Raw genomic sequence first — 25,254 nt, forward strand, 5'->3', positions numbered from 1 at the left:
AAATTATACAGTCAAAACGAAAAATATTAATGCGTTTCAAAAACTTTACTTAAGCTGCCCTTTTTAATGGAAGTGCACACGCATATATTTCAGTATAGATCAACAAAACTGATTATAACTTTTCTAGCCATTATTAATATTTGCTGCATTTGCTGATATTCGTGCTTTTGCGCTCTCCTCTAGTTCAATATACTTTTCAAGTATTTGAAACATCTCCACTTGGGCTTTAATTTTATGACGACGAGACAATTGCTTTAAGTACACGGCTATTGATTTACCAAAAAGATCATCTTCCGTTTCTGCTGCTGGTACATTTGAATACATATTGGTGTCTAACTGATTGTGTAAATGTGTTTGTGGAGGTCGTGATGTTGAATTAGCATACACGTTATGTGTTTGTTTATATTGAATTGCTTGTGCTACGGTAGCTGGGCTTGCCTTTACCGACAACTGCTGTGGCGCTTGATTTTTCGAGGGAGTAGTGTATATTGCATTGTATATTGCATGGTTTGTATTATGAGCTGGCGGCGCCGCAGTAGTTATGATAGGGGCAACCATTTGTTTTGTATTCACGTTGATACTGGCGTGATTAAGTAAGTGGTTTTTGACACTCGTTTCAGTAATAGGTGTTTCCACACATTCTTCATAAACATCTTCACCTGCGTCGACTAAATCATTTATTATTAGTAAGTTCCGAATGCAATAAAACTCCAAAGAAACTTACCATCGACAAATTCTGGATAATCTTCCGATTCCATGGTGTTTTCATCAATTTTGCCACCGTAAGTTTCTGATTGTTCATCATAGTTTTCCAAATTGTAGTCGTCTTCTTCATCCATTTTATGTATGTTTTGCTTATCTTTGTTTACTTTCTGGCCTTCAGGACTTTGATTTTCATATTCAATAAATCCATTGCGTCGGCGATTTCTATGGTAAAAGATTTCAAAATATATAAAAATTTAGTATGAATTATTTCGTAAATTATAGCAACCTTCGCTTTCGCACAAATTTACGCAGAAAATCCATTTGACGGAAAAAGGGACTATTACCATACTCGTTCTTGTCCGGATGCAAACGCAATTGCTTTAGTTCGCGCGAATAACGATCACGTAAGCAAGTCCAACGTCTTCTTGCCTCGGTTGCTGTCATCCCAATCATGGTACCAACTACTTCCCACTCTTGTTCCTTTCGATAGGCGAGACGAAAATCTAGATTCCTAGGATCGTACAATGAAGGTGTCGTTTTTACACGTTCAATTAATGCCATATCGGAGTCTTCCAACGCACGATGGCCAGTCATGTTCAATATATAATAGTGTAAAATTGTATAGTTAGAATTTAGTTTTCACCGAATTAGACACAAAGTTCTATTAATTTTACGCATATATAGATGGCAGTTGTTTGTTTATCATTTTCTGCAATTTGTTGACAATTTTTACGTAGCTCCGTATTAAAAATACTACCGTGAGGAATTTCGCTATAATCATAAAGTTACATTGACGTCACATAATTGTTAGCGGTATTCATTTGCGCGGTAGATGCCGCTATGCACATAAACGTAAGAAACATTGTAGTTTTACTTAAGATACCGGATAATGGTATTCGATTTAAATGAACCTAAAAGTTTTGTCTTCAAGAAATAAGTATATTTTGCATATAATTTGTATTTTTGTGTAACGAAAGTATCAACACATCATAATTTTATGAAAATGCAACCCTACAACAATTGTTCAAGCGTGCCACCTGCAGCCAAATCAAGTATAGCAAATGTCAAAACGGTTGTCGAAAGAAAATTAAAGAATCGCCATTTTACTTTTCAGTTTCCCTGAAATTGTGTGTGTGTAAATTTTAGCCGAATTTTTAGCCGCACAAAAAGATTTACATCAATTTTTGTGAAAATATTTCACAAATTTAGTGAATATTTAAAGGAAACTAAGTGAAAAACGTGTGCTAGACATTAAGTTGTTTAGTTTATTAGTGCAACGAGTGCTATGAAGTGAGTGCAATTCGTCAAGGGAGTAACTAAGAAAAAAATTGGCAGTGGCTCATCGGTGTACTGTGCTCGTGCAAAATGGAAAACGTCGTCGCCTTTAATAATGAGGTAAGTAGCACAGGAAAATATAAAAAAAAAGGCATCGTAAACCGTTGCCAAATATTTAAATGTGCACAAATAGTGTTTTCGGAATATAAGAACTAAAAAAAATTATGAGGAGTTTACGAATCGGTGTCCCTAGTTTTGCAACAACCCGGTAGTAAAACCAACGTGAATATAGGCAGTACTCACATTTTTTTATTGCCCATTCTTTGTACTAACGTTCTGTAGTGAATTGTGGTGCTCTATTTGACCGTTTTCAAGTGCAACTAGCAAGTATGTCGAAATCTACTAAGAGTTATTGTTGGTCAGTTATTGTATATGCCGCCTTTTTGACATTAGACCTTACATAAAAAAACCAATGTGAATTATGTTATTTAAAATAATATATCACGAATACGATACGATATTGGTCAGTGGACATATATTCGATATTCTAAGTAAATTTTGTATGATGAATTATTTGTTTTTATTTCATTCAATCTGATTTTGAATTGTTATAAAATATATGTATTATTCTTTTCTACTTTGTTCACGATCAAAAATATTTATGTTAAATTTGATAGCGATGTAAAATTAATTGTTATCAATTAAATATAGTATGTACCGCCAAAGATTTAAAAAAACATATATAATGTAAAACCCAACTTCATAGCACTCATTAACTTCATTATTACAGAAATATTTTAAATTTGTAAATGCTTTTAATTATAAGATTATAAGAGTTTGATATATAACTTATAAATTTTAATTTTTTTCATAATTACAGCTTTCCAGCCTCTATGATCAGAAACCGCCTATTTCAAAGGCCAAAATGGCCGCCATCACTAAATCAGCGATGCGCGCCATCAAATTCTACAAGCACGTCGTACAGAGTGTCGAAAAATTCATACTCAAATGTAAACCTGAATACAAAGTTCCCGGCCTTTATGTCATAGATTCGATTGTGCGCCAGTCTCGACATCAATTTGGTCCCGAAAAGGATGTATTCGCACCGCGTTTCGCGCGCAACGTAAAGGAAACATTTGCGAATCTTTTTCGTTGTGCACCGGATGATAAAAGTCGCATTATACGCGTGCTTAATTTATGGCAAAAGAACAATGTATTTGCACCAGAAGTTATACAGCCAATTTTTGATTTAGCCGATCCAAGTCATCCAATTTACCAATTACCACCAAGTGGTGGTACTGGTGGCGCTGGAATGGGCGGAAGTAATATAAATGATCTTGCATCGGGTGGTGCAAATGGACTAAATATATCGTCTACCTCTATGGATATTAGTATGAATGCGACTGGATCCAATGATGATAAGCATGGTGGCATGCCTGATTTATCGGTAAGTTAAGGGTTTTTATCATTGTAAAGGCATACAAGCCTGAATTATGTTAATTGAAGAACAAATTCACAACTTTGTTAAAATGTGATTTTATCTTTCTTCAAAATAAATATGCATACTAACGAACTGCCTAAACATATCAATCAAATTAACCACAATATAACAAACAAAAACATTAAATCAACAATTAACCAAATAGTCAATGAGTCATGAAAAAGCGCAGAGTATGCTTGACAATAGTACATTGCGACAGCTGGAACATATGCAACAATATCTCAAACGTCATAGTGCATCAGCAACAACAACTAGTGCCACAAAATCTACGCGCGAAATGCGTGAATCGCGTGATATACGTGAAATACGCGAGCCTCGAGAATTACGTGAGTCAAGAGAACTGCGTGAGCCACGGGAATTGCGTGAAATACGCGATGCTCGCGATATGCGTGATTCGCGCTCCGAGCGTGATGCACATGAATATGCGCGCCTAATCGATAGCGGCGCTGGTGGCGGCAGTGGACGCAATGCAAGTAACGTTGGAAATGTTGGTGCTGGTAGCAGTGGCATATCCAATAGTGGCAACAAATCGCAACATACTGAATCCTATTTGAAATATTCAAAAAGCACGCATGATGTTATACTGGACGACGACGACGGTCTAGATAACAACTCGCCGCAGCATGCATCCAAACTGATCGATGTAAATTTGCATATGCCTACAACTAGAGCTAAATTGTCAATCCTAAATTACCGAAAATTTTACCAACAAAATTTGTTTTTTTGTTTTTAGTTTGAGTGACATAAATTTTGTGTTCGCGAAAAAATATTTTTACACACTTTTTAATTTAAATTATAAATTTTTTATGCGAAACATGTTTATTTGATAATTTGAACTAAACACTTTAGTTATCGTTTTTTTTTTATTCTAATTTTAGTGTCGAAGTATTTTACTTTATTATGCCAAATTTACAATTGATTTTGTTCCGATAGTAAAAACAATTTATGGAACCACTTTTACATATTTGATTTGATACTGCTTTCGTAGTTTTAGAGTATTTTGCATTTATATTTTTTATTGTTATTTTCTTATTTGGAAAGTTTGTTACTAATTTATTATATATTTTTTTAGAATAATAACTTACAACAACTGCTTAATGATCCAAATGTCTTGCTGCAACTACAAACGTTGCAAAATTTTCAAAAAATGAAACAGCAAGAGGAACAATACAAAATGAACGAAATGCGCATGCAAGAAAAGGAGTTTGAGAAACATTTACAAAATGTCTTAAAGGTACTTGAAATAATAATTACGCTTGTGTTATTGTTTTTAAACATTTTTAAACTGCTTTTTTTTGTTTTTTTTTTTTTTTTAATTATTATTAACAATTTAGACGCAAGTTGGTGGGCATGGCGTATCCGCTGATTCAAGTGAGTTCAACAAGGAAGTGGAATTCGTATCGGTGGAGCAAAAAATTGAGGTATATACCTTTTATATAAATAATTTTAGGTTATTGTAATGTTTTAGATGTTTTAATTTTCAACTTTGCAATAACTCTCATTTGACACAATTAAACGTAGTTTTTTATGCAAATATTATTAATGTTTTTGGAAAAGTTGCAATTTAAAAAAAAAATTATGTATTTTGAACTGAAAATTGAAATTTTTGTAAAAAAAAAAAAACTATTTTCAACTAAAAATTGAAATTTATATAAAAAATTTCAACTGAAAATTGTTGTTATTTAATTAGAAATCAAATAATTTGTTACATAACCTTAAATTGCATAAGACACTACGTTTTACTTGTGCTGACGTGCGGTTGTTTAAATTAAACTTAAAATTAATAATTAAACTCAACGAGATCAGTGAGCGATTGATCAGCACCAATACCTGATGTTGTTATACCCAAGCAAAAATATGCGAATTTAAAACAAACATTTTTTTTATTCAAAATTGAATTAACGCTATACGGCCAAATAAGCTGAATTTTTAATTTTCCCATAAGAAAATATTAAATTTTAAACAAATCAAAAGTGAGCAGTACGCGCAACACTACCTCTACAAAAGTCATATTATATTAATGTATGTTGAATGGTGTAACCATGTATGACACACTGATTTTAACCACTAATTGAATTGGAAAACTTACCTTTTTTGTGGCTTAACGCAAACACACACCAACCATACGCGGGCCTTAAAGATATAATATTTTCATTCAAAGAAGAAGCAGAAGCATTTAGCATGAAAAGCTCGTACATTTTGTATAATTGGCAAACCAAAAAGCAGTAATATTCAGCAATTTTTAATTAAAACTCCAAAAAAAAAATGAGAAAATACAACTACTTTTTATATGCATATAAAATACAAATTCGAATTGAATTGACTTTGTTGACTCCGTTTGGCGTCGGAATTTTCATCCAACGGCTTATGTGCATGCGCATAAGCGTTGAAAAGGTAAGATTTATAACTGATGAAATTCTGCCGGACTTGGTGTGAGACGTATAACAACGTTTGCGTAGCGATTGCTGGTAAGTTAACTCTACACAATTTTTTGTTAAACTTTAAATTTAGAAAAGTTATAGAATCAATAATTTAATAGATCAAACGAAATATAAATGAAATATTTAAGCGTTTGAAAATAAAAGAAAAATGTGAAATTTGCTCAAAATAAAAACGTAAAAATAATGAAGCGTATGCGTGTAAAAAGTACGCGCATAAATAAAAACACACGTCAACACGACTCTATGCCACGCCCTACAGCCAAACTGGAGGGGGCGCTTGCTTATTGAAGTAACAGTTTACTTATATAAACTATTTATTTCAACTGCGTAAACGAGTACATGTCATCAACCACAACTTAACCAAACACATCATTTAATGCACACATAAAAAAAAACACATCCCATCCCTACAAAAATAACATAATACATAATCCAAGTAACGCATTTGGACCTAACAATCATTCCACATAACCTCTACCCCAGCTTTTAATTCCACACACTTTCCCACCCACTGTCCTCAACTCTTTTATATCATCATTTTAGTTTTCTTTTAGTTTCTTTTTTTTTTTTTTGCGAAAATATATATCTTGACTTTGCGCTCCTACTTCCACATCATAGGTTATCAATCTGGATGGAAACGATTCACGCAGCCCATCGCCAACACACGATCGTGATCGCTACAAGTCCTCTCGTCGTCGCAGCAGCCGCAGCCGTAGTCGCTCTCGTTCGCGCGATCGTGGACGTCGTCGGCGTTCACGTTCTCGTTCACGCAGTCGTTCACCACGCGGTTCATACAGGCGTCGCACATCGCGCGATCGTGATCGTGATCGCAGCGAACGCAGCGTAAGGGATAAGGAGAAGGAACGTGAACACGAGCGTGAGCGTCGCAGAAAAGGTCTGCCGGATATCAGGAAGGAGCATTTAAGTGGTAAATTTGAAATATTTTTTTTTAATAACTAAAAATATTAATATGTGATTTACATTTAACGCTTCTTTTCTTTCAGTATCAAACTTTTGAGTTTCAGCGTTTTTGTGTTATTGTTGCGGCTATTTTGTTGTAGTCACATAAAGCAATCGGGTCTAAAAGCACTGTTCGTTTCATGAAATTCAATCGACACGATAAGATTGAATTTGCTTTTTTCAAGATTTTGAAAATTCGAATTTCGAATATGTTCACATATTCAACGATCAAATTCACGATCCACTCCTTCGCTCATATGCTTTGGGTTTAAGATGCGTTTTAAAATCGACAAAAATTGTTTTCGTGCTTTGAACATTCCGTTTTGAAATCGACAAAATTTATTTTCGTTCTCTGAACATGCCAAAAATATGTTGAAACTGCAATTTGATTCATTTCTGTGCATATAAAATCTTCTTTCAACTCGAAAATGGAGAATGATTGTGAATTCTTAAAAAAATTTGGCTAAATTTTCTTTTTTTGCTTAACTTGGATTCAGTTTTAAGGCTATAAAACCATTCTGAAAAGCCAATATAAACGAACTGAACAAGATTTTTCAGATCTATACGGTCTAGAGGCACAGTTTCTCCAAACAGAGCTATTTTAAACAACCTGCAGTTTAAAGTCTTTATATTCTCTGGGCCATCAAGTTGTGCTTATTTACTAAACAGTTACTAATGTTATCGTTTCTCTACTTTCAGCTCTCTTTGGCATCTAAGTTGTTGGCTGACGTGTGTTTTGTGTGTTAAAAAACAAAAAAAAACTAACTAAATATAAAAAGTGTTATACTATTGGCTTCCTAACCTACATAAGTGTTTTGTGTGTGTTTTGAGCAAATTTCACAAATCGACGTTTTAAAAATCAAAAATTAACGCAATAATTAAAAGAAAAGTAGAATGGTGTTATATCTAAAAACTTTTCTAAACAAACTGCGAAACTATGTTTATAGAAACATAATTAATATTTATAATACAGAAATAACTTAATAGTGATGAGTCGATTACTAGATTAATCGATAACTGTGTTAATTATGGCATACTTGCAGTGAGAGATTTATAGCATTTTATATTTATACTTAATTGCTGATCATATTTATCACGTCAGATAAGATACAGTAAAAATAATAATTCTAATAGTACGAATAGTAGATTACGTAATGAATGTGACGGAATATTTACGTTAAAGAAAATGTTTAAATAAGTAATGATAAGAAATAACTGCTTGGCCTAAAATGTTACGATTTTAGGGCCCGGTTAGACTAAATATTGAGAGATTTTTGTAGGATTAGTTATTTTTAGACAATTGGACTATTCAAGAACCATTAATAATATAAACCAAATATGATTTGGAATGCAAAAATCTTAATAACGTAATTTTTTTTGTAATTTGTAGAGCATCCAATTTGCTTGCAAGTAAAATTAACGCCTATAAATCGTTACCAAATTTTCGCCCAGTAACAACCTATTAACTGTAACAAGTCAGTTCTTTGACGAAATTGATAAGATTTAAACAAGCTGTAGTTATTGTAGCGACGGAAAATATTACCCAAATAATTTCGAAAAAATGCTGCCGAGGCCAGATAAAATTCTGCTGACAGCCCTAGGCCAGATAAAATTCCGGTTACGTAGACCCTACTGTCGTGGGAAGGCTTTAGAGAACCTGAAAACGACTGCGATTTATAATTTTTGTTTCGACTTTAGTTCTAATCCATTTCTAAGAAATGCCGGTATATATCCACAGCTGTCCAAAAAAAGTTTAATAAGAAACAAGCTAATCAAAACATAAAAAACAACGAAATAGACCGTTTAAACCTTTTTAGTTAGGCAATTTAAATAATTTTAATTTGAAATTCGGAGAAATATATTAAAGCTTCTTCTTTTCCAAATAAAAATTTTCCTCGAAGTAATTCAACAATAAAATAACCTTGAAACTCTCCAGAAATACAAACGCACGTCAGCCGCAACTAGTTCGTCAGTTAATTTTTATATTTAAACGCAACTTATTAAGAGAAAATGTTAGTTACTTCCCTACTAACTTCCTTTTTTCCATTCATTATAGTTTGCAGTACCACACTTTGGGTGGGGCATCTCTCAAAATTGGTGTATCAAGAGGAATTATCCGACACTTTCGGCGCCTATGGCGATATCGTGAGCATTGATTTGATTGTACCACGCGGTTGTGCATTTATAGTGATGCATAGGCGCCAGGATGCACACAAGGCTATGCAAAATCTGAAGAATCACAAGTTACAAGGCCGTGCTATCACTATCTCATGGGCTGCGGGCAAAGGTGTTAAAAGCAAAGAATGGAAGGACTTTTGGGACCTTGAATTGGGTGTAACCTACATCCCTTGGTCCAAATTGGACAGCGATACGGATTTCGATGCATTGGAGGAGGGTGGCATGTTCGATGAGGATTCTATGCCCGGCTGGGTGAAGGATAAAATTAATCATATGAAGAGTCTGAAAGAAAAAACCTCTGACAATGCCGCCAATATGCCACCCGGCGTGCCTCCAGGTCAGGGAAATGCTGGCTTATTGTTCGGCATCGATACTACACAACCACCACCCGGGCCACCACCTACTGGCGGTCCACCACCAAAAATGCCTATGGTAGCAGTTCAATTTCCAATGGCTCCTCCAATGGGTGGGCCGCCACGCATGCTCGGTCCTATGGGACCGATGCCATTATCTGGCATCCCAATGCCACCGAATATGGTGCCCGGTATGCCCCCGCCACACCCGATGATGATGCAAACTGGCATAATGCCGCCAGCTTTTCCCCCTATACCTGGACAGGTGGCTGGCGGTGGCGGACCGCCACCTGGTATGGGACCACCAATGGGTATGCCACCACCTGGCCAGTATCCACCTCCAGCGGCAATGTCGTCCGGTGTACCGCCGCCAACCGTTGGCAACTTATCGTCCAGCGACGATCAAATGGATATTGAAATGGACGAGGAAGATGGCCCGAGTTCTGCCAGTATACCAGCAGCAGTTAATACACCGTCGATGAATTTCAACCAGCCACCACCAATGTTTGGCGGACCAGGTGGTGCGGAAAATACCCCAGGTGACATTTTCAGTCGTGATCGAAGTCGTGAGCGCGGCGGACCTGGCGGTAACAGTCGTTGGGGTGGACGTAGTGGCGCCAACGACGAAGTCGAATTAATAGAAGCCGCAAAAAGATGGCGGGAAAACGGTGGACAGTCGAATTTCAATGAGGCTGGCGGTATGGGTGGACCACCCAATTTCAGCGATGGTGTTATGGGAGGCCCACCGAACTTCAACGAGGGTGGTATGACTGGTGGACCACCTAGTTTCAACGAAGCAGGCATGGCTGGTGGACCGCCTAACTTTAATGAGGGTGGTAGAGGCGGCCGCGGTGGTGGACCAATGAATATGCCACCTGATTTTATGAATGGTAATGTCATAGAAAAGCTTTAAACATATAAAATCATTAATTTATTTCCAACAAATCTTTTTCTAGACTTTGATGGTCGTGGAGGGCCACGCGGTGCCGGTGGACCACGTGGTGGCGGCAATCATAATGGCGATTTCTACCCCAACATGCAGAATCGCTTCAATCAGCCAACAAGTCTCATGCAAATGCGTATACCACCACCGAACGCGTTCAATCAACGAATGGGCGGACCCGGTGGGGGACCAATGTTTATGCGTGGCGGTCACGGAGGGCCGGGTGGTGGTCCTGGACAAGGGCAAGGCCCGGGAAGACAAGGTTTGTAATATATATAATAACAAAATTTCATCGGTTCAATGGCACTTGTTATATTTATTTAAAATACTTTCAGGTTTCTATAATCCACGCAATCCATTTGATCGTGACATGCCTGGTCGTGGTGGCAGAGGCGGTCGTGGAGGCCGTGGTGGTGGTGGTGGTCGCGGTGGCATTGGCGGCCATGGTGCGCCCGGTAACTGGAGCGACGAAGAGGGCGAGGATGGCAATGCGTTTAAGCGGCGTGGTGGTGCTGGTGCTAGTAGTGGGTCAGCTGGCGGTAGTAGCAATCGTTTCCGTGATCGAGATGCAGCCGAAGATTGGCATGGACGCGGCGGACCTGGTGGCAACCGAAGAGGCGGCCCCGGCAGCAGTCGAGACCGTGCCGAACGTAGCGATCATCGTGACAATGAACGCAGTGGTGAACGTGAACGTAGTGGCAACCGACGTAGCTCACGCGATACAACACGCGAAGGTTCGAATGCGCCAAACTCAAAATCAAGCGCTAAACCTGAAGATACTGAAGACGATTGGGATCTTGAGTTGGAGGAATATAAACCAGATGGCACCTCGAATGCGCCGGCTAAAACAACGTCAGCGTCGGAAAATCCTACAGCAGCAAAGCAAGATGCCGACAGCAGTAGAACAGCGAAAAACAAAGAGGAAAATGTAGAGACCACAGCCAAGAAGCATGCCGAAGATGCGCAAAAAAGCGAACCCGTCACAACAAAAACGGCTGATGAGCCAGTAGTGCCGGAAGCGAAAGAAGAAAAGTTACCAGTACAGCCAGAGAAGCAAACGGAACAAAATGAGCCAAGTGAGAAACCACAAATACAACCAGTAAAAGAAACGCCAGAACCGGCAAAACCAGAGCCACCTGCGCCAGCAGTTGAAACCGTAACGGAAACTACTGCAGCTGCAGCGCAAGAAACAACAGCCGCCGTTGATGTACCGCCACCAGCCGCAACAGAAGCGGAAAAGCCAAGTGAATGAACAGAATTTCGAAGAAGATTTAATTTGAGTGAATAGCGAGCGAACCAACTCAACTTACACGCATATTAAATATTAGCAAAGCAATTTATTATTTTTATTTTATTAAACATAAAACTATAGAAAGTTACCTAAGAATAGACAAAAAGAAGATTTTGCTTAATTTGTAAAATATGAGTGTAACATTATTAATATTATACTTTCCACTACTTTGAAGTTGCCACTTCAATAAGTACATAAAGCAAAAAGAGATTGACATTATTACATTTAATGTTTGACAAGGACACACGCTAGGGAATTAATTGAGTTGTAAGAAATGCGCATATTAACGCAAATTGCATACAAGAAAGCGAATACAATGCGATAGAGGCAAACAAGCAACAGCTGATATGTGTTAAATATTTTACTGTTTTACTTTACTGATAGTATTCTGCAAGCAGCGAGAAGCACATTTATCACAAATTCAACTAAGAAGACAAACTTTAAATTCCATACGTACTATAATAGCCAAGTTAATACATTAATGATTTCTATTTAAACTGTGGAAGCGTCCACAAGCCGACTATGCTGTTAATTGTGTTAAACAGAGAACGTTTTCAATGCTTCGAAAGCTTGGCTTAGAAAGTAACTATGTCAACAAGATTGCGTAATACATTGAGTACACAGACTTTTTGTGCCGAAAACAACAACAAACAAAATAAATTATATCAAGGGATTAACTCGTTGAACGTATCATGTTTCAAAATGGTTGTCCCCAAAGTTGAGCCAACAATCAAACAAATCACTAACGCGTTTACGGTGATTTGTTATTGAAATTCATAAGAAATTTAAGTTTCGAAACGTCATTTAAAAGTCACATACAAGTATATGAATCAAATTAAGATTTAGTATATAATCCATTTAGATTACTACAAAATATCGTATATGTATATGTAATACGAATATCATTTGAAGAAATAAATATGCAAATTGAAATGTTCGTCTTCTGTATCATTCGCTGTTGAGAAAAAATATGGTAAGCAATTATTTACAAGCTCTGATTCTAATATTTTTTATTAGAAAAATATGAATTTAAATAATACGAACATACTCACAAGCCGCTGTTTGTTATAAAAAATTATATTTTTTTAAGTATAAATACCAAAATTACCTCAAAACCATGCCATTATGTATACAGCTCAACTATAACGGAAACTTTCGGTGGACTCATAGTATACCTCTAGGTATATTAAAGAGCGGAACGGTCTCTCAGGAAAAGAACGAAAAATATTGTAAATCAACACGATAGGATTATTGTATAGATTTATGCTTTAGACTCAAATATAGTATATAGTTTGATACACATTTCAGTATTGTATATTGCAGCTTGCGTTAAAAATCAAAACAAATGTGATTGTATTTAAAAAAAAAATATTTGAAAACATTTTTATCGACAATTTAATTAATTAGATTGTCAAGTGAACAACTTAACAAAAATCTTCATTGATTATATCTGTATTAACCGCTAAACCACGTTCCTTCAGCGCTTTCGATATAAGTCGATGTTTCTCTTGTCTTTGTTCTTGCTCTCTTCGTTGCGCATCTAGTATTTCATCTACTGATATCTCTTTCAGTGGCAATTTAGCTTCCTTTTCACGATCCTACATTTTGTATAGTATTAGCATTTGTTTAAAGACATTTTTTCTAACTTTTCACTTACAATTTCGCCCAGCAAAACAACATTTTCACCACGTATGATGAAAACACCGCGCGGTATATCGCCGTACTCATTGCCAACATGTATACGTTCGATGGTACGGTGCAGCACTAAATTCGCAAATTGATCCACTGAACGCAGGTAGCCAATGAGTGTGCGTCCATCACGCAGCAACACCATCAGCTTTTCTATACAATGGAAATAGGTCTTTTAGTTGGTATTTTAAATCAGTAAACTTTAATTTGGTCAGCATCAGCTGAACTTACTGTCCACTTCTTCGAGTAGATGTGCTGTACCGGCAAGTGGGTTTAGATCATCCATTTGTTTATATATCTCTTATCTTAGTCTTTAAATATTTTTAATACCTATCTTAATGACATAGACACATTTAAAATACAAGTTAAAAAATAAAATGTTTACAGAATGGGAGAATGTTGATGACAGTTAAATGCCTTTTTAATGTCATTTTGTTGTTATTATTTGAGTGCAGTGTTGGTAAGCAACATTTTACAATATGTGCTATGATAAAGGCCTTATGTAGCGTAAACATATTTGTTATGTTACGTTAAATGAAATTTGAACTCTCACAAGCTAATATATTTACCTCTATTAATGGTTTAATGTACTGTATTATTTAATTTGGGGTAATATTGTAAAAATAATACCAAGACAGTCAATCTGATCGTAATTCACACGCCATTTTAATATCACTTAAACACTTCAATATATCAGAGTAATGCAAGTGAAGTACAAATATATACACATTAAATAAAAATCTATGTATATCGTAACACTTCAAAATATTAGCCGTTCATTAGAGAAGAATGTTAATTGATTTTATAAAAAAACAATTCAATTTATTAATACAAATACTTGAATACGTATCAAATTGTTGGAAGACACAGAAACAAAATATTTTGACGAAATATGTCGGTCTGGCAAGCTTCATTTGTAGCAAAGAATGGAGGTGTAAGGCAGACGATTGTCAAAAGAAAGCAATCAAAAGCAATTGTAAGTTCGCTGCGCGTAATTTTCTGATTTTATCATCAGTTTAGAATCGAATCAGTTCAATGAGAATCGAATTAAAATTCACATAAAAATCAGAAAACGTACCAATGTTCGGTTTGTAAAATAAATAAAATAATTATTGGTAAGATACGTGACGGAAATACTGTGAATTAAAACGAAAAATAAAGCAATCAAAACGCGGTCGTGAAATCAAGGACAATATTTGTGTAAGAAATAAGAAAGTAATATAAAATCTATAGGTGTTATTGAAATTTAATTCTAAATAGTGGATATTTACTACTCGGACTTCATATTTCTGGTTTTTGTTAATGAAAGCAGGAATCTTGCAAGTTATATGATTTGCTAACATTTTTGTTGTTGTGTGCTAAGGGCCCAGCTGGTAGGCAGGTCTGGTTAATCAAATGAAAATTTCGCTGTAGTTGTGTAATGCGGCCACTGTCAATCGACCACGTTACCCCACCTCAGCGCTGATAATTTAGCCAATCTAGCGTCAGCGAGAATTCGGTGCTGATGAAGCATAACCAAAGCAGACATAAATCGCTACAAATACAATAAATAACAAAAAAAAAAAATAGTAAAAAGCAAAAGACAAATGAATTTGAATTAACTCAAGAGAACAAGAAGAAAACTTCAAAATTTTGCTTTAGGTTTTTGAAACAATTTGTATTTGCCAACGGAAAATAGTAAAGCGCAATGGAAAGCAAATAAAAATGCGCAATCTGTAAATATAGAGTAAATTTCAAAAAATTGGAACCAACCAATTGCAGAAAGAAATCAAAAGAATCTTGCGCTTTAAGTTATTAGAAATTATTTGTGCTAATTTTGAAGTTTTTTATTTTTCAGTTGTGAAAATTGTGTTTATAATAAAAAAAAAATAACAAAAGAAAAATACGTGAATCGATTTTTACAAAACGACTATTTCGAAAGCACCACAGCATTAGTAACTACAATAATTATAATATCAATTATTCAGGAACATAACAGGCTACAATAACAAACACAAAGCTGGCAAAAAAGAAAAATCGACAGTATATAAGAAATTGTAAACAGAAACGTGTGGATAAAAGGGCAAACAATAAGGACAACGACAATAACAACAATGAACACATTCGTACGTCATCAGCCGAAAATCCTGCGTAGCGGGCAAACCTGGATGACATTCAGCAAAGATGGAAACAGAAAGTGTGAGTAACAACATACAACTACTAGTAACAAACAACAACAATAACATAAGCACAAACAGTCGATTTGCTTGTGCTTCATTTAATTTTTCACAAAAACTTTCCATTCTCTGTTTTTTACATTGGATATTCGTTTTTGTTTGAGCTTCTATTTTTCTTTCCATCTACCTCATTCCATGCTGCTTCGCGTCATTACATACGTTTGCGTCGACGCATTGCGCAGCGCACGATTAGAGCATCAGCTGATTGTCATGCTGTGTACAAAGTCCGAAAAAAATAAAATAAAAACAAATTTTCGTATGGCGAATAGTGTGATGACATAAATTTCAAAATACATATGAATTGTGTAATTATTAGTAGGAGGAAAATATTATATATTTTTTTTAATTTACGTATATAAAGAAAGATATTTTTTTTTTTAGTTTCAAAGCAAACATACATATAAACATTGCATTTCGAAAGCTTCTAACTTCTTATCTTAAGCAGATTTTTTGCTGATCGTAAATGAAGTTGATATTTTTATTATTATTTATTCTATTGTTGTTATGCATATTCATATACAGCAGGTAAAGATACATACATACATAAAGCTATATTTAATGTGTTTTGTTTCTTTTCCTACTCTGCTTTCCATCATTTTGCTTGTATTAGGTAAAATTTCGCCGGCTAGCAAGATTTGTCGCTAATGCGATAGCGACTAATTTCTAGCGGATGTTACGTGACTTGAATATGTACCTTCCTCTATAATATGCTAACTTCTTTTATACTCTTGTTATAGCGTTCTCATAACTTAAATTATAAATTAGCATAAACAATATTTGTGTAAATTAATTTTATTTTTACTTCTTGGTGTTTTGTGGTTAACTATTTACGAACACTCGTAATCCGTCTCTCTTTGGTAAGCAATTCATCAACATCTGCTTATATGTGTATTTAAATACTTTTACTTTTAATTTTTTCTTTGTAATTCGTGTAATAGAAATTCTCACCTTCAATCGGTTCAAGAACGCTTATTTGTATTTAAGTTGACTTGTTGCCAAGAAAATGTCAAGTAGTGGAGGGAAAGCGGGAATGAACAAGTGCAAATCTTCTATTTATTTGATGTGTTAAAGTGGCACATATTTTGCTTATATATGTACATATGTATGAACATTAGAGGCCTAGCGTAAACCTACGCTTAAATAATAATCCATAAATATACATAAATAAATAAAATACCCTGATGAACTAAACAAAATATGCATACTAATATTTAAATTGGGAGATTAAGCAGCAAATATGTAGAGCTGTTTCCATTCAGTTCCTTTTTTCTACATCTACTATGTATCTTAAACGTGACATCATCGCTTTTTTGTTTATTACATCTTGTAAGAAAGCTATATATTCTTTCACATCTATATTATTCTATCACACAAATTCAATCAAACAAGTGTCTTATATATTTGTCACAACTTTATTTAATTGTTCATATAAATAATTACATTATCAGAACATGAACGACTAAATACAGTGCATATTAGAGTTCGATTCCCTGTTGCAATCAATAGATTATGTAAAATTTTCGGCTTTTCTGCTTTTAGAAAGTAAAATCGCGATTTCCAAAAAATTAAACTCTTCTGATTTAATGATAATATAATAACAATATACTGCTTTTCGATTTTAAAATAAATTTCTTCCAAATATTTTCGTAATGCATTTCGACGATTTTTTTCTTATAATTTAAAATAAAATCTTAGTAAGGGGTTAACGCTTCTGTCTCTTTTTCATTGTATATACAAAAAATCAGCTATATCTCAAATTTTTACTAAATTTTAAACAAAAGCGGCATAAATAATGAGTGCTGAACGAGGAAATTGCCTTTTGTACTGACAAAATATAATTCATAATGAGTAATTATACAAAGTCTTCGCTTTGCTGTATACAATTTATAAATTTTTTAAATTTTTCAAATTAATTACTTAAAATTTGTCGCATAAAAAATATAAAGAATTAGTGAAATGAAATTACTGTCATGACATTTTGTGCACGTTTGCATTTCGTGTGATTTCTTAAAATAAATCCATTTAAATACACATGTATGTATATGCGTATATAATATAATAATATACTACAGTATTAAAACATGAAAAAAGTCAATTTTATTGACCACACAACAGCTGTTCAACCCGCTGCGTCCATTGACATTCGCGTGAGAATTGCGTCGCAAATGTGTTGCGGTGCTAAAACGGTAGAGAAGAGGGCTGGGCATTAGCGCTACCTATTTATTAGTGTGGTTCAGCGGCCAGTAATCGTAGACTGACTGACGCCAATAATAGTATAACATTCAGGCGATGATGCACACATATGTATGTGGCGCTTTTATAAAAAAAAATTAAAAAAAAAACAAAAACATATTGCAACACGTTGCATGGACAGTTATATTATTTTATACTGCTATACTTTACTCGTACTTTGTATTTTGTATGCTTCTTAGCATTACTTGGACATAGTCTCTTCCGAAAACTGTCGCTTCTGTGACATGCAAGCGGATATTCCTCCACATCTGTTGTTAGTGTGAATAGAACTTCGTTACATCCAATCGAACTCTCTTACCCAGCACTTAACTGGAATTCGTCAGAGTGCTGGGACTAATAGAGTCGTTATATATTTCAAGGGAAGTCACAATAGGTCAAAAGTCGTAAAGAACACCTCAATTAATACTTAATGTAATCTAGCAATATCTATAAATAATTGTACACTTATAAATTTTGAGTGCTTTGCAGATCTGATTTCCACCGGTTAAGAAACAGATATCAGTTTGTATTTTCTGATTGTTATACAATTTGTATATACTATATGTATGTGTCTATCTAAGTACACCCGTGTAATTTAATGAACTAGTGCAACTCACATTCATACGAACTACATATATATACATATGTATATTTCAACACGATTCCCAGTCTAATTCAATTTGAAATACTTAGTATTCGCTCATGCGTTACTTTCAGTCAACTGTTAAAAGTTTTCCTGCATTTGTTTTGATATGGAAATACTTTATGTCATTTGCGCAGTGCATTCGTGCTGTCAATATGCATTTGACAGAAAAATTTAACTTAATTTGAGTTAAGATAAATTAGAAAAATGTTAGATGAAACGTTTAAAACCCACTTTAAGCCACAGTAGGAACTTTTTTTAAGTGTCTGACTGACTGCATTGAAGCTGAAATAATAAACAACAGTTGAACTTCCATAACTCGAACACTTGAATCAGCAATAGAAGTCAAATTTCATATAGATTAACTTTCATATCTCGGAATCTCTCTAACTCGAAGTGTTCTTGTGGATTATGGTGATTCGAGTTCCAGACTTATTTTTACGCTCTTACTGCATTTATTTACACGTATGTATATCTCTATGCATATGGAATTGACGTATGTATGTGTTCCCTTTAGCTCGTGTTTACTTAACATTGTCATAATAAAGATAACATGTAAAAAAAAATAACAGAAATAAATAGAAAAACAGTAGGTGTTAATTGCTGATAATTCATTGAATTATTATATATGGCAAAAGTATTAGACATTTGTATGTTTTGTAAAAATTAGAGGTCGCATGGGTAAATGGTTAATTAAGCCACATAGCATTTCCTAACCATTTCCATTTGTTATCAGCTTGTATTTTCACTTTATTATAGTTATGATTAGTGGAATTATTGTTGTTGTATTATATTGTTGGTATTGTATTTATCATTTTTATAATACTAATACTAGTTATGAAGAATTATCGTTGGCATACAAAATTTATAATCTTAAATTTATGTTAATTTAGATTATGGTCTTTATTAAAATACACACACTTATTTCGTTTTTAAAGCACTCTCGGCCAATTATGGTGCAAACATTTATTGAGTTTATGAACAAAAGTATAAACAGACAGTGAGAAATTCTGCAGAAAATTTAGATGTTTTTTGCTAATATCTTTTGTTAAAGGGAATTTTCGAATGAAAATGTTAAAATTCAGTTAGTTCACACTCGGGCCTATAAATTTCCATATAACCTAGAATACTGGTGGTGTCGTTTTCTTGTTATAACATCAATGAACATTTTACAAAATGTTTTATGCTGAGAAGATTCGGAAAAACTCTCATCTAACCTTTAGATATCTCTCTTACCATAGAATCTGATCTTCCTTAAAAACCTTCATATATATATATATATATATATTTCTATACCCTTTTTAAAGATTAAAAGATGATTGTAAAACTTTTCTTTTGCAGACTCCACACCACAATACTTACCCCGCTATGTGTTACGACGGCTCAATGGCAGCTTGATAAATTCCAGTTCATGGATGGGAGGCAGCAGTACCGGTGCACAAGTTGGCATGCAGTCAATGTTGCTTTCCCGTTGGAATGACATCAGTGAATCCAGTTATCACACCGAGAACAGTAGCTTATATTACACAACAAGAAAATTCCATTTGTCACGTCGTTTAGGTGAAAATGCTTCTTCAAAAGTTGAAGTGACCGTCAAAACGATGAAGGAAAAACAAAAGGAAAAGGTCGAAGAGATCATAAAGGAAGCAAGCGCACCGGCAGTCACTAAAGCGGTCAGCGAACCGGCGGAGCCTGGAAAAGCTGTCGCCGCAGAGCCACCAAAAGCTGTTGTCGCCAAAAAGCCGCTGGGCACACGTATCTGGGAGGAATTGGTGCATTATTATCATGGATTCCGGTTGCTAGTTATCGATATAAATATTTCGCGTAAACTGCTGTGGCGTATACTCAATGGAAAGACGCTAACACGTCGTGAGAATAAACTACTTTTGCGTACCACCTCTGATCTGTTCCGACTGATACCCTTTTCGGTGTTCCTAATCGTGCCGTTCATGGAATTGCTCTTGCCGTTCTTTATACGTTTCTTTCCGGGCATGTTGCCGTCCACCTTCCAGACAGCTAAGGATCGCGAGGACAAACTGAAACAATCGCTGCAAGTACGTCTCGAGATGGCGAAATTCTTACAAAAGACACTGGACGAAATGGCTGTGCAGCATAAGGATCACAGAAGTGAAGATGCCAAACAATTTGCTGAATTCTTTGAGAAAATAAAGGATCCTAAAGAACATGTACCAATGGAGGAGATCATTAAGTTCGCTAAACGCTTCGAGGATGAAGTCACATTGGACTCATTGTCGCGCGAGCAATTGGCCGCTTTGTGTCGCGTACTCGAGCTTAACACTATGGGCACCACCAACTTATTACGTTTTCAATTGCGCCTTAAATTGCGTTCGCTGGCCGCCGATGATCGCGTTATAGCGCGCGAAGGTGTCGAGGCATTGGATCTATTCGAATTGCAGCAGGCGTGTAAGGCACGCGGTATGCGCGCCTATGGGCTGACATCGGAAAAATTGCGTTCACAACTGCAGGAATGGATTGATCTGTCGCTAAATGAGAAAGTACCACCGACGCTACTCTTATTGTCACGTGCGCTCTTGATTGCCGACGAAACTGCAACGACACACAAACTGGTCGAGACAATGCGTGTACTACCTGAGGCAGTTGCCACAAAGACCAAGGAAAAGATTGGCGAAAGCGAAGGCAAAATCGATAACAAAACGAAGATTGAAGTGCTCAAAGAAGAAGAACGTAAAATTAAAGAGGAACGTGAGGAAGAGCGCGAAGCTGAAAAGGCCAAATTGGAAGAGGAGAAAGCAAAGGCAAGCGAAGAACTGCTCAGCAAAGTACCCTATTTACATTCTAACATTGCATCTATTACCGAGGAACGCAAGCAAGCTGAAGCAAGCAATAACATATCCCCGAAAGATGTGGAGCTGCTGTCCGACGCGCTGAAATCGCTGTCCAATGATAAGAAGATGATGGTTGAGAAGGAGACACTGAAAGATCTCAAAGAAGAACTTGAAGATTACAAAGAAGATGTGGAAGAACTGCGCGAAGTGCGTAATGTGGTGAAGGAACCAGTGCACGAGAGTCGCGCTGCTAAATTGCTCTTCAGGAAGGTGAATAGCATGATAGGACACTTGGATAAGGTGTTGGTGGATTTGGAGAAGAAGCGCGAGGGTAAACAAAAGAAACTTAAACCAAGCTCGGAAGAAGTTTTGGCGGGACCATTACAAAGTCAAGAACTCACGCAGGATGATGATACTGTGCACATCGAAGAACTTATGAATACGATAAAGAAGGTAAGTAGATAAACACTAACCATTCTATATCAATGTCTTGGACAAGTTTTATTTTTATAAACTTTATTCTCTTCCTTCCTCCTTTTATTTCATAAACACAGTTGCAAAAGACTTCCGATGAGACGCGTTTGAAACAAATCGAAAAAGTGCTGAGCAAAATCGATGCCGACAAAGACGGCTTCATCACCGTGGATGAAGTGCTGAATGTGCGTAATTATTGTCACTGTTTAATATATAAACTCATATTCATTATTATAAATTTGTGTTCCCTACATAGGTCGTTGAAGCGATCAGTCGCGAGAATGTTAACTTGTCGGACAAACAAATCGAAGAATTGGTTACATTGCTCGACAAAGAGAACATCATAGAGGCGGAGGAACGTTTAGAGAAGGCCATTGCGAAGAGCATTAAATTGGCGGAAAAACAAATTAAAGATCAACAGAAGCAGGTGGAAGAACAGAAGGTGTCTGATGTACTGAAGGATACAGCACCAGAACTGAAGGATAATGCCAAGGACTTGAGTGCAGATGGTAAAACGAAGGTTTTAAAAACGGAGGTAAGGAATAGGAAGGGTTAAAATATTTGTAAAATACCGTGAACCGGGAGATTAAAAAGAAATCGGTTTCTGGAAGAAAGGTCATCTAATTCACATCGAACTCTTGTAACGGTAGACTCAGGAAACGCACAGTTTCCATTGGAAATGGGGTCCCGTTAGATGACTTCGATGACTATTAATTTGTGCTTGCCGGTTTAGGCAGGTTTGGGTAACCGTTTTAACAACAACAACATGGGAAAGGGGTTTCCACGATACGTTCTACGTAACCGGAAAGGAACTGGATTTTTATCCGGCCAAGATTTGTCAAATCGGCAGCTTTCCACATGCATGCAAATAGCTGCTGAGTATTACGCGGTGATTTTTTGCTTATTGAGTTAGGGTGAAGTTACGATTTCTAGAAATTTAATCTAAAGGGCTCCTCTGGTTTCCCAAGACAATTCGAGCTCTTCGTTTGCAATAGGCTGTAATTTTACTGCCAAAATATTATACACTGGAAGAAAGTCAAGTATTGTCATGCTTAACGCTATTAGGGTTCTCCTGTCGCAGATGGGTTCGTTTAGGCCACGAACGCTTTCCGTATCGTATTTTTACTCTTTCCGGAAGCTATATTGAAAATTTGCAAGAGAGGGAAAATTTTACATATTTTAGCCATCTCCAATCGGAAAAATATATAAATAGTTAAATTGCTACACAATATAGAATGATATTCATCTTTGATTGTTTTCAGGTTAGCAACGAAAAGAATCCACTATTGGAAGCCGCTGAAAAGCAAAAGGAGAAGATACTCCCAAAAAACGATATATCCGCGCAAATACCACAACAGCCGCTACCCGCACCACCACCGCCAACAACAGCGACCCAAGTGAATCCAAAAGATAAAATGCTATGATTTGAAGAGGATGGTGATAAACCCAAAAAATAATTCCCTGATAACAGTCGTCGGAGCAAGTAAAATAATAAGTGGGAAAACATAAAAAAGAAAACAAATTTTGGCGACTTGCTTGTTTTTAGGGAAGTCGAGAATGTGGATACAAGTGTGCGTGTGTGCTGTGTGATAATGAAAAATGTGAACTAGATGATTGTTGGCTGACTAGTTGTGGAAAATAAAACTGGAAAGGTGTAAAGTTAGTTATTGAAAAGCGAGAAAATGTGAAATTCAGAACGTTGTTGCGGTGTAAAAATTATATGCTGTCGAGCTAAACATGTGGAATGACAACAGAAAATTGTGCAGGCGTAAATTATAACAGAACTTGATAAAACTGTTGAGGTGGAAACAATTCAAAAGCATTTGTTGCGCAATTCTTTATTAATGAAAGTGGAGAAAGTCAACATAATAATGACAATGGGAGTATATTATATTGCAATTATATTATTAGCTCTTATTATTATTGTTATTGTTGCTTTATTGCGTCTCAAATGCTTTTAAATAGTTTTCAATGCAAAATGATTACCTATTATTTATCAAAAGCAAAATTCTAATTTTATTAATTCCAAGAATTCAAATTGTTTTGTAAGCTGTAACGTAATGTATTTGCAGTAGAAGAATACTAATAAATTTATGAAACTAGTTTTGTGCATATCTTTCTTCTAACGCCAAAATAAATTTTGACAGTTCGCCGCCTGCAATTGAGACACTTATATGACATACAATCTAATCTAACTTATTTGACAACAACAAAGCAAAATTCCGCAAATTCGCATAAAGTATTTAGAAATTTTAACATCTTTCTCGCTGTTGCCATTGTCGGTCGGCCTACAAAACTTCGCCACAAATTGTGAGGCTGTAAAATTACATAAACAAATAAAAACTATATAAATTTGTTTAATTTTTATTTGCAATGTTAAATTAAATTACATAAAGATATTGTAAAATTTTTGATACTAGATGTAAACATAAATATGAAAGTTGGTTAATATATAGCAAGAAAATCAGTGGAATCAAAGCAAACAACTACAGCAAATATAAACTGCTCCATAAACTAATTAGCAATTGGAGTAAGTACTTAACTGCTAGATATTGTAAATTAATATTTAAAAGCAAAGAGTTTAAGTGAAAAAATACAAGTGATCTAAATATAAATGGTTCATTGGTGGATTAGTGCTAAAGCGTATAAAATGTATGTATATAGTTACTAAATATGTTCAATTTTATTTACAATGAACAATGTGTAACATTCTACTTTAAAGCAATTTAATTTTATTATAAAATATTTTTTGTTTTTATTACGAAAAAATATTATGGATATTGATGTGTGCTATTTTACTTTTCGCCACGCACTCTCTATATGAAGTTGTATAAAACGCGATTGTGCGCAAAAAATAGTTTAAATTTTAATACACAAAGCAAATTTTTTTTAAATGATTTTTTGTTGATTCCCATAAAATTACTGTCGATTATTCGTTATTGAATTACGTTTAGCTTTGCGAAAGTTATGTCCACGGTTTCGAGTAAATACAATAAAAGCTCTTAAAATTTTAATATATTCGTCAACAAAAATATGAATATACATCCTTATATGCAATTACATTAGTTGTGTGCTACCGCCACTAATCGTACCAAGATCTGTGTGTATATATTTATAACCGCGATACTTCGATGCACATGAATTTATGCTTTAATATAAATTATTTGTAAATTACAAACTTGTATATTATGAAATTCAAATAATATAAATGAGTACAATAAAGTCGATATCTAAAAACACGAAAAAATCCTTTTTTTTTGTTGAATAATAAGACTGGAATAAACAAATATTTTTTTAATGGATTCGGTTCAGATATGGTTTTTGTGGTAAACAGGGGGCAAAGTATTTTGGTCATAACAGCGGGCATGCATGGAAAACGAGTATTTTTATGTTTCGAAAGTCAGGATCAAATATTTTGGTAAAATTTGTTCAGTAGAATAGAAGAGTAAATATAGTTACATTGCCGTCAGAAAAGAATTCCCACTCGAGAGTGGTCATCAATTCCAATGCTTAACCACAATATTGAGGCAGTAATTAAGGGGTTAG

The 25,254-nt window shown here is 35.2% G+C and overlaps 4 protein-coding genes across 6 annotated transcripts; 2 read left to right on the forward strand and 2 right to left on the reverse strand.

Annotated features, from left to right (window-relative positions):
* Nucleotides 1–60: 60 nt before the first annotated feature.
* Adf1_51 (uncharacterized) lies at nucleotides 61–1,600 on the reverse strand. Its single transcript, XM_011194063.3, has 3 exons — nucleotides 992–1,600; nucleotides 725–927; nucleotides 61–668 (listed from the first exon to the last, which is right to left on the reverse strand). The coding sequence occupies exons 1-3, from the start codon at nucleotides 1,297–1,299 to the stop codon at nucleotides 124–126; spliced, it is 1,056 nt and encodes a 351-aa protein (XP_011192365.1). The 5' UTR covers nucleotides 1,300–1,600; the 3' UTR covers nucleotides 61–123.
* A 184-nt stretch (nucleotides 1,601–1,784) lies between these two features.
* LOC105218468 (SR-related and CTD-associated factor 4) lies at nucleotides 1,785–15,359 on the forward strand. 2 transcript variants are annotated; one of them, XM_011194074.3, is made up of 10 exons: nucleotides 1,785–2,100; nucleotides 2,861–3,427; nucleotides 3,627–4,124; nucleotides 4,554–4,715; nucleotides 4,816–4,902; nucleotides 6,541–6,850; nucleotides 8,939–10,303; nucleotides 10,370–10,618; nucleotides 10,692–12,620; nucleotides 15,304–15,359. In XM_011194074.3, exons 1-9 carry the CDS (start codon nucleotides 2,071–2,073, stop codon nucleotides 11,606–11,608), a joined length of 4,185 nt encoding a protein of 1,394 aa, XP_011192376.1. In that variant the 5' UTR covers nucleotides 1,785–2,070; the 3' UTR covers nucleotides 11,609–12,620; nucleotides 15,304–15,359. The 2 variants fall into 2 exon arrangements, with proteins under 2 accessions (XP_011192376.1, XP_011192374.1); XM_011194072.3 differs by lacking the exon at nucleotides 3,627–4,124 and having other exon boundaries at nucleotides 1,788–2,100.
* LOC105218467 (U6 snRNA-associated Sm-like protein LSm1) lies at nucleotides 13,005–13,776 on the reverse strand. The gene is made up of 3 exons (XM_011194071.3): nucleotides 13,568–13,776; nucleotides 13,305–13,489; nucleotides 13,005–13,245 (listed from the first exon to the last, which is right to left on the reverse strand). Exons 1-3 carry the CDS (start codon nucleotides 13,620–13,622, stop codon nucleotides 13,072–13,074), a joined length of 414 nt encoding a protein of 137 aa, XP_011192373.1. The 5' UTR covers nucleotides 13,623–13,776; the 3' UTR covers nucleotides 13,005–13,071.
* Nucleotides 15,360–15,377: 18 nt separating the features above from the next.
* Nucleotides 15,378–24,766, forward strand: LOC105218466 (mitochondrial proton/calcium exchanger protein). 2 transcript variants are annotated; one of them, XM_011194068.3, is made up of 5 exons: nucleotides 15,378–15,514; nucleotides 19,769–21,687; nucleotides 21,789–21,893; nucleotides 21,965–22,243; nucleotides 22,971–24,766. In XM_011194068.3, the coding sequence occupies exons 1-5, from the start codon at nucleotides 15,430–15,432 to the stop codon at nucleotides 23,130–23,132; spliced, it is 2,550 nt and encodes an 849-aa protein (XP_011192370.1). In that variant the 5' UTR covers nucleotides 15,378–15,429; the 3' UTR covers nucleotides 23,133–24,766. The 2 variants fall into 2 exon arrangements, with proteins under 2 accessions (XP_011192370.1, XP_054090875.1); XM_054234900.1 differs by lacking the exon at nucleotides 15,378–15,514 and adding an exon at nucleotides 19,484–19,511.
* The last annotated feature ends 488 nt before the right edge of the window (nucleotides 24,767–25,254 follow it).

This window comes from Zeugodacus cucurbitae, chromosome 6 (assembly GCF_028554725.1).
Source record: "Zeugodacus cucurbitae isolate PBARC_wt_2022May chromosome 6, idZeuCucr1.2, whole genome shotgun sequence".
In the NCBI taxonomy this organism is placed as follows: Eukaryota; Metazoa; Arthropoda; class Insecta; order Diptera; family Tephritidae; genus Zeugodacus; species Zeugodacus cucurbitae.

Coding starts and splice junctions, on each gene's coding strand:
- Adf1_51 (XM_011194063.3), bottom strand. CDS start 1,299: ATGACTGGCCATCGTGCGTTGGAAGACTCCGATATGGCATTAATTGAA. Junction 928..991: donor AAATTTGTGCGAAAGCGAAG/GTTGCTATAATT, acceptor CTTTTACCATAG/AAATCGCCGACGCAATGGAT. Junction 669..724: donor TTATCCAGAATTTGTCGATG/GTAAGTTTCTTT, acceptor TAAATGATTTAG/TCGACGCAGGTGAAGATGTT.
- LOC105218468 (XM_011194074.3), top strand. CDS start 2,071: ATGGAAAACGTCGTCGCCTTTAATAATGAG. Junction 2,101..2,860: donor TCGTCGCCTTTAATAATGAG/GTAAGTAGCACA, acceptor TCATAATTACAG/CTTTCCAGCCTCTATGATCA. Junction 10,304..10,369: donor GCCACCTGATTTTATGAATG/GTAATGTCATAG, acceptor ATCTTTTTCTAG/ACTTTGATGGTCGTGGAGGG.
- LOC105218467 (XM_011194071.3), bottom strand. CDS start 13,622: ATGGATGATCTAAACCCACTTGCCGGTACAGCACATCTACTCGAAGAA. Junction 13,490..13,567: donor TCTACTCGAAGAAGTGGACA/GTAAGTTCAGCT, acceptor TCCATTGTATAG/AAAAGCTGATGGTGTTGCTG. Junction 13,246..13,304: donor TTGTTTTGCTGGGCGAAATT/GTAAGTGAAAAG, acceptor TACAAAATGTAG/GATCGTGAAAAGGAAGCTAA.
- LOC105218466 (XM_011194068.3), top strand. CDS start 15,430: ATGAACACATTCGTACGTCATCAGCCGAAAATCCTGCGTAGCGGGCAA. Junction 21,894..21,964: donor CCGTGGATGAAGTGCTGAAT/GTGCGTAATTAT, acceptor TTCCCTACATAG/GTCGTTGAAGCGATCAGTCG. Junction 22,244..22,970: donor CGAAGGTTTTAAAAACGGAG/GTAAGGAATAGG, acceptor GATTGTTTTCAG/GTTAGCAACGAAAAGAATCC.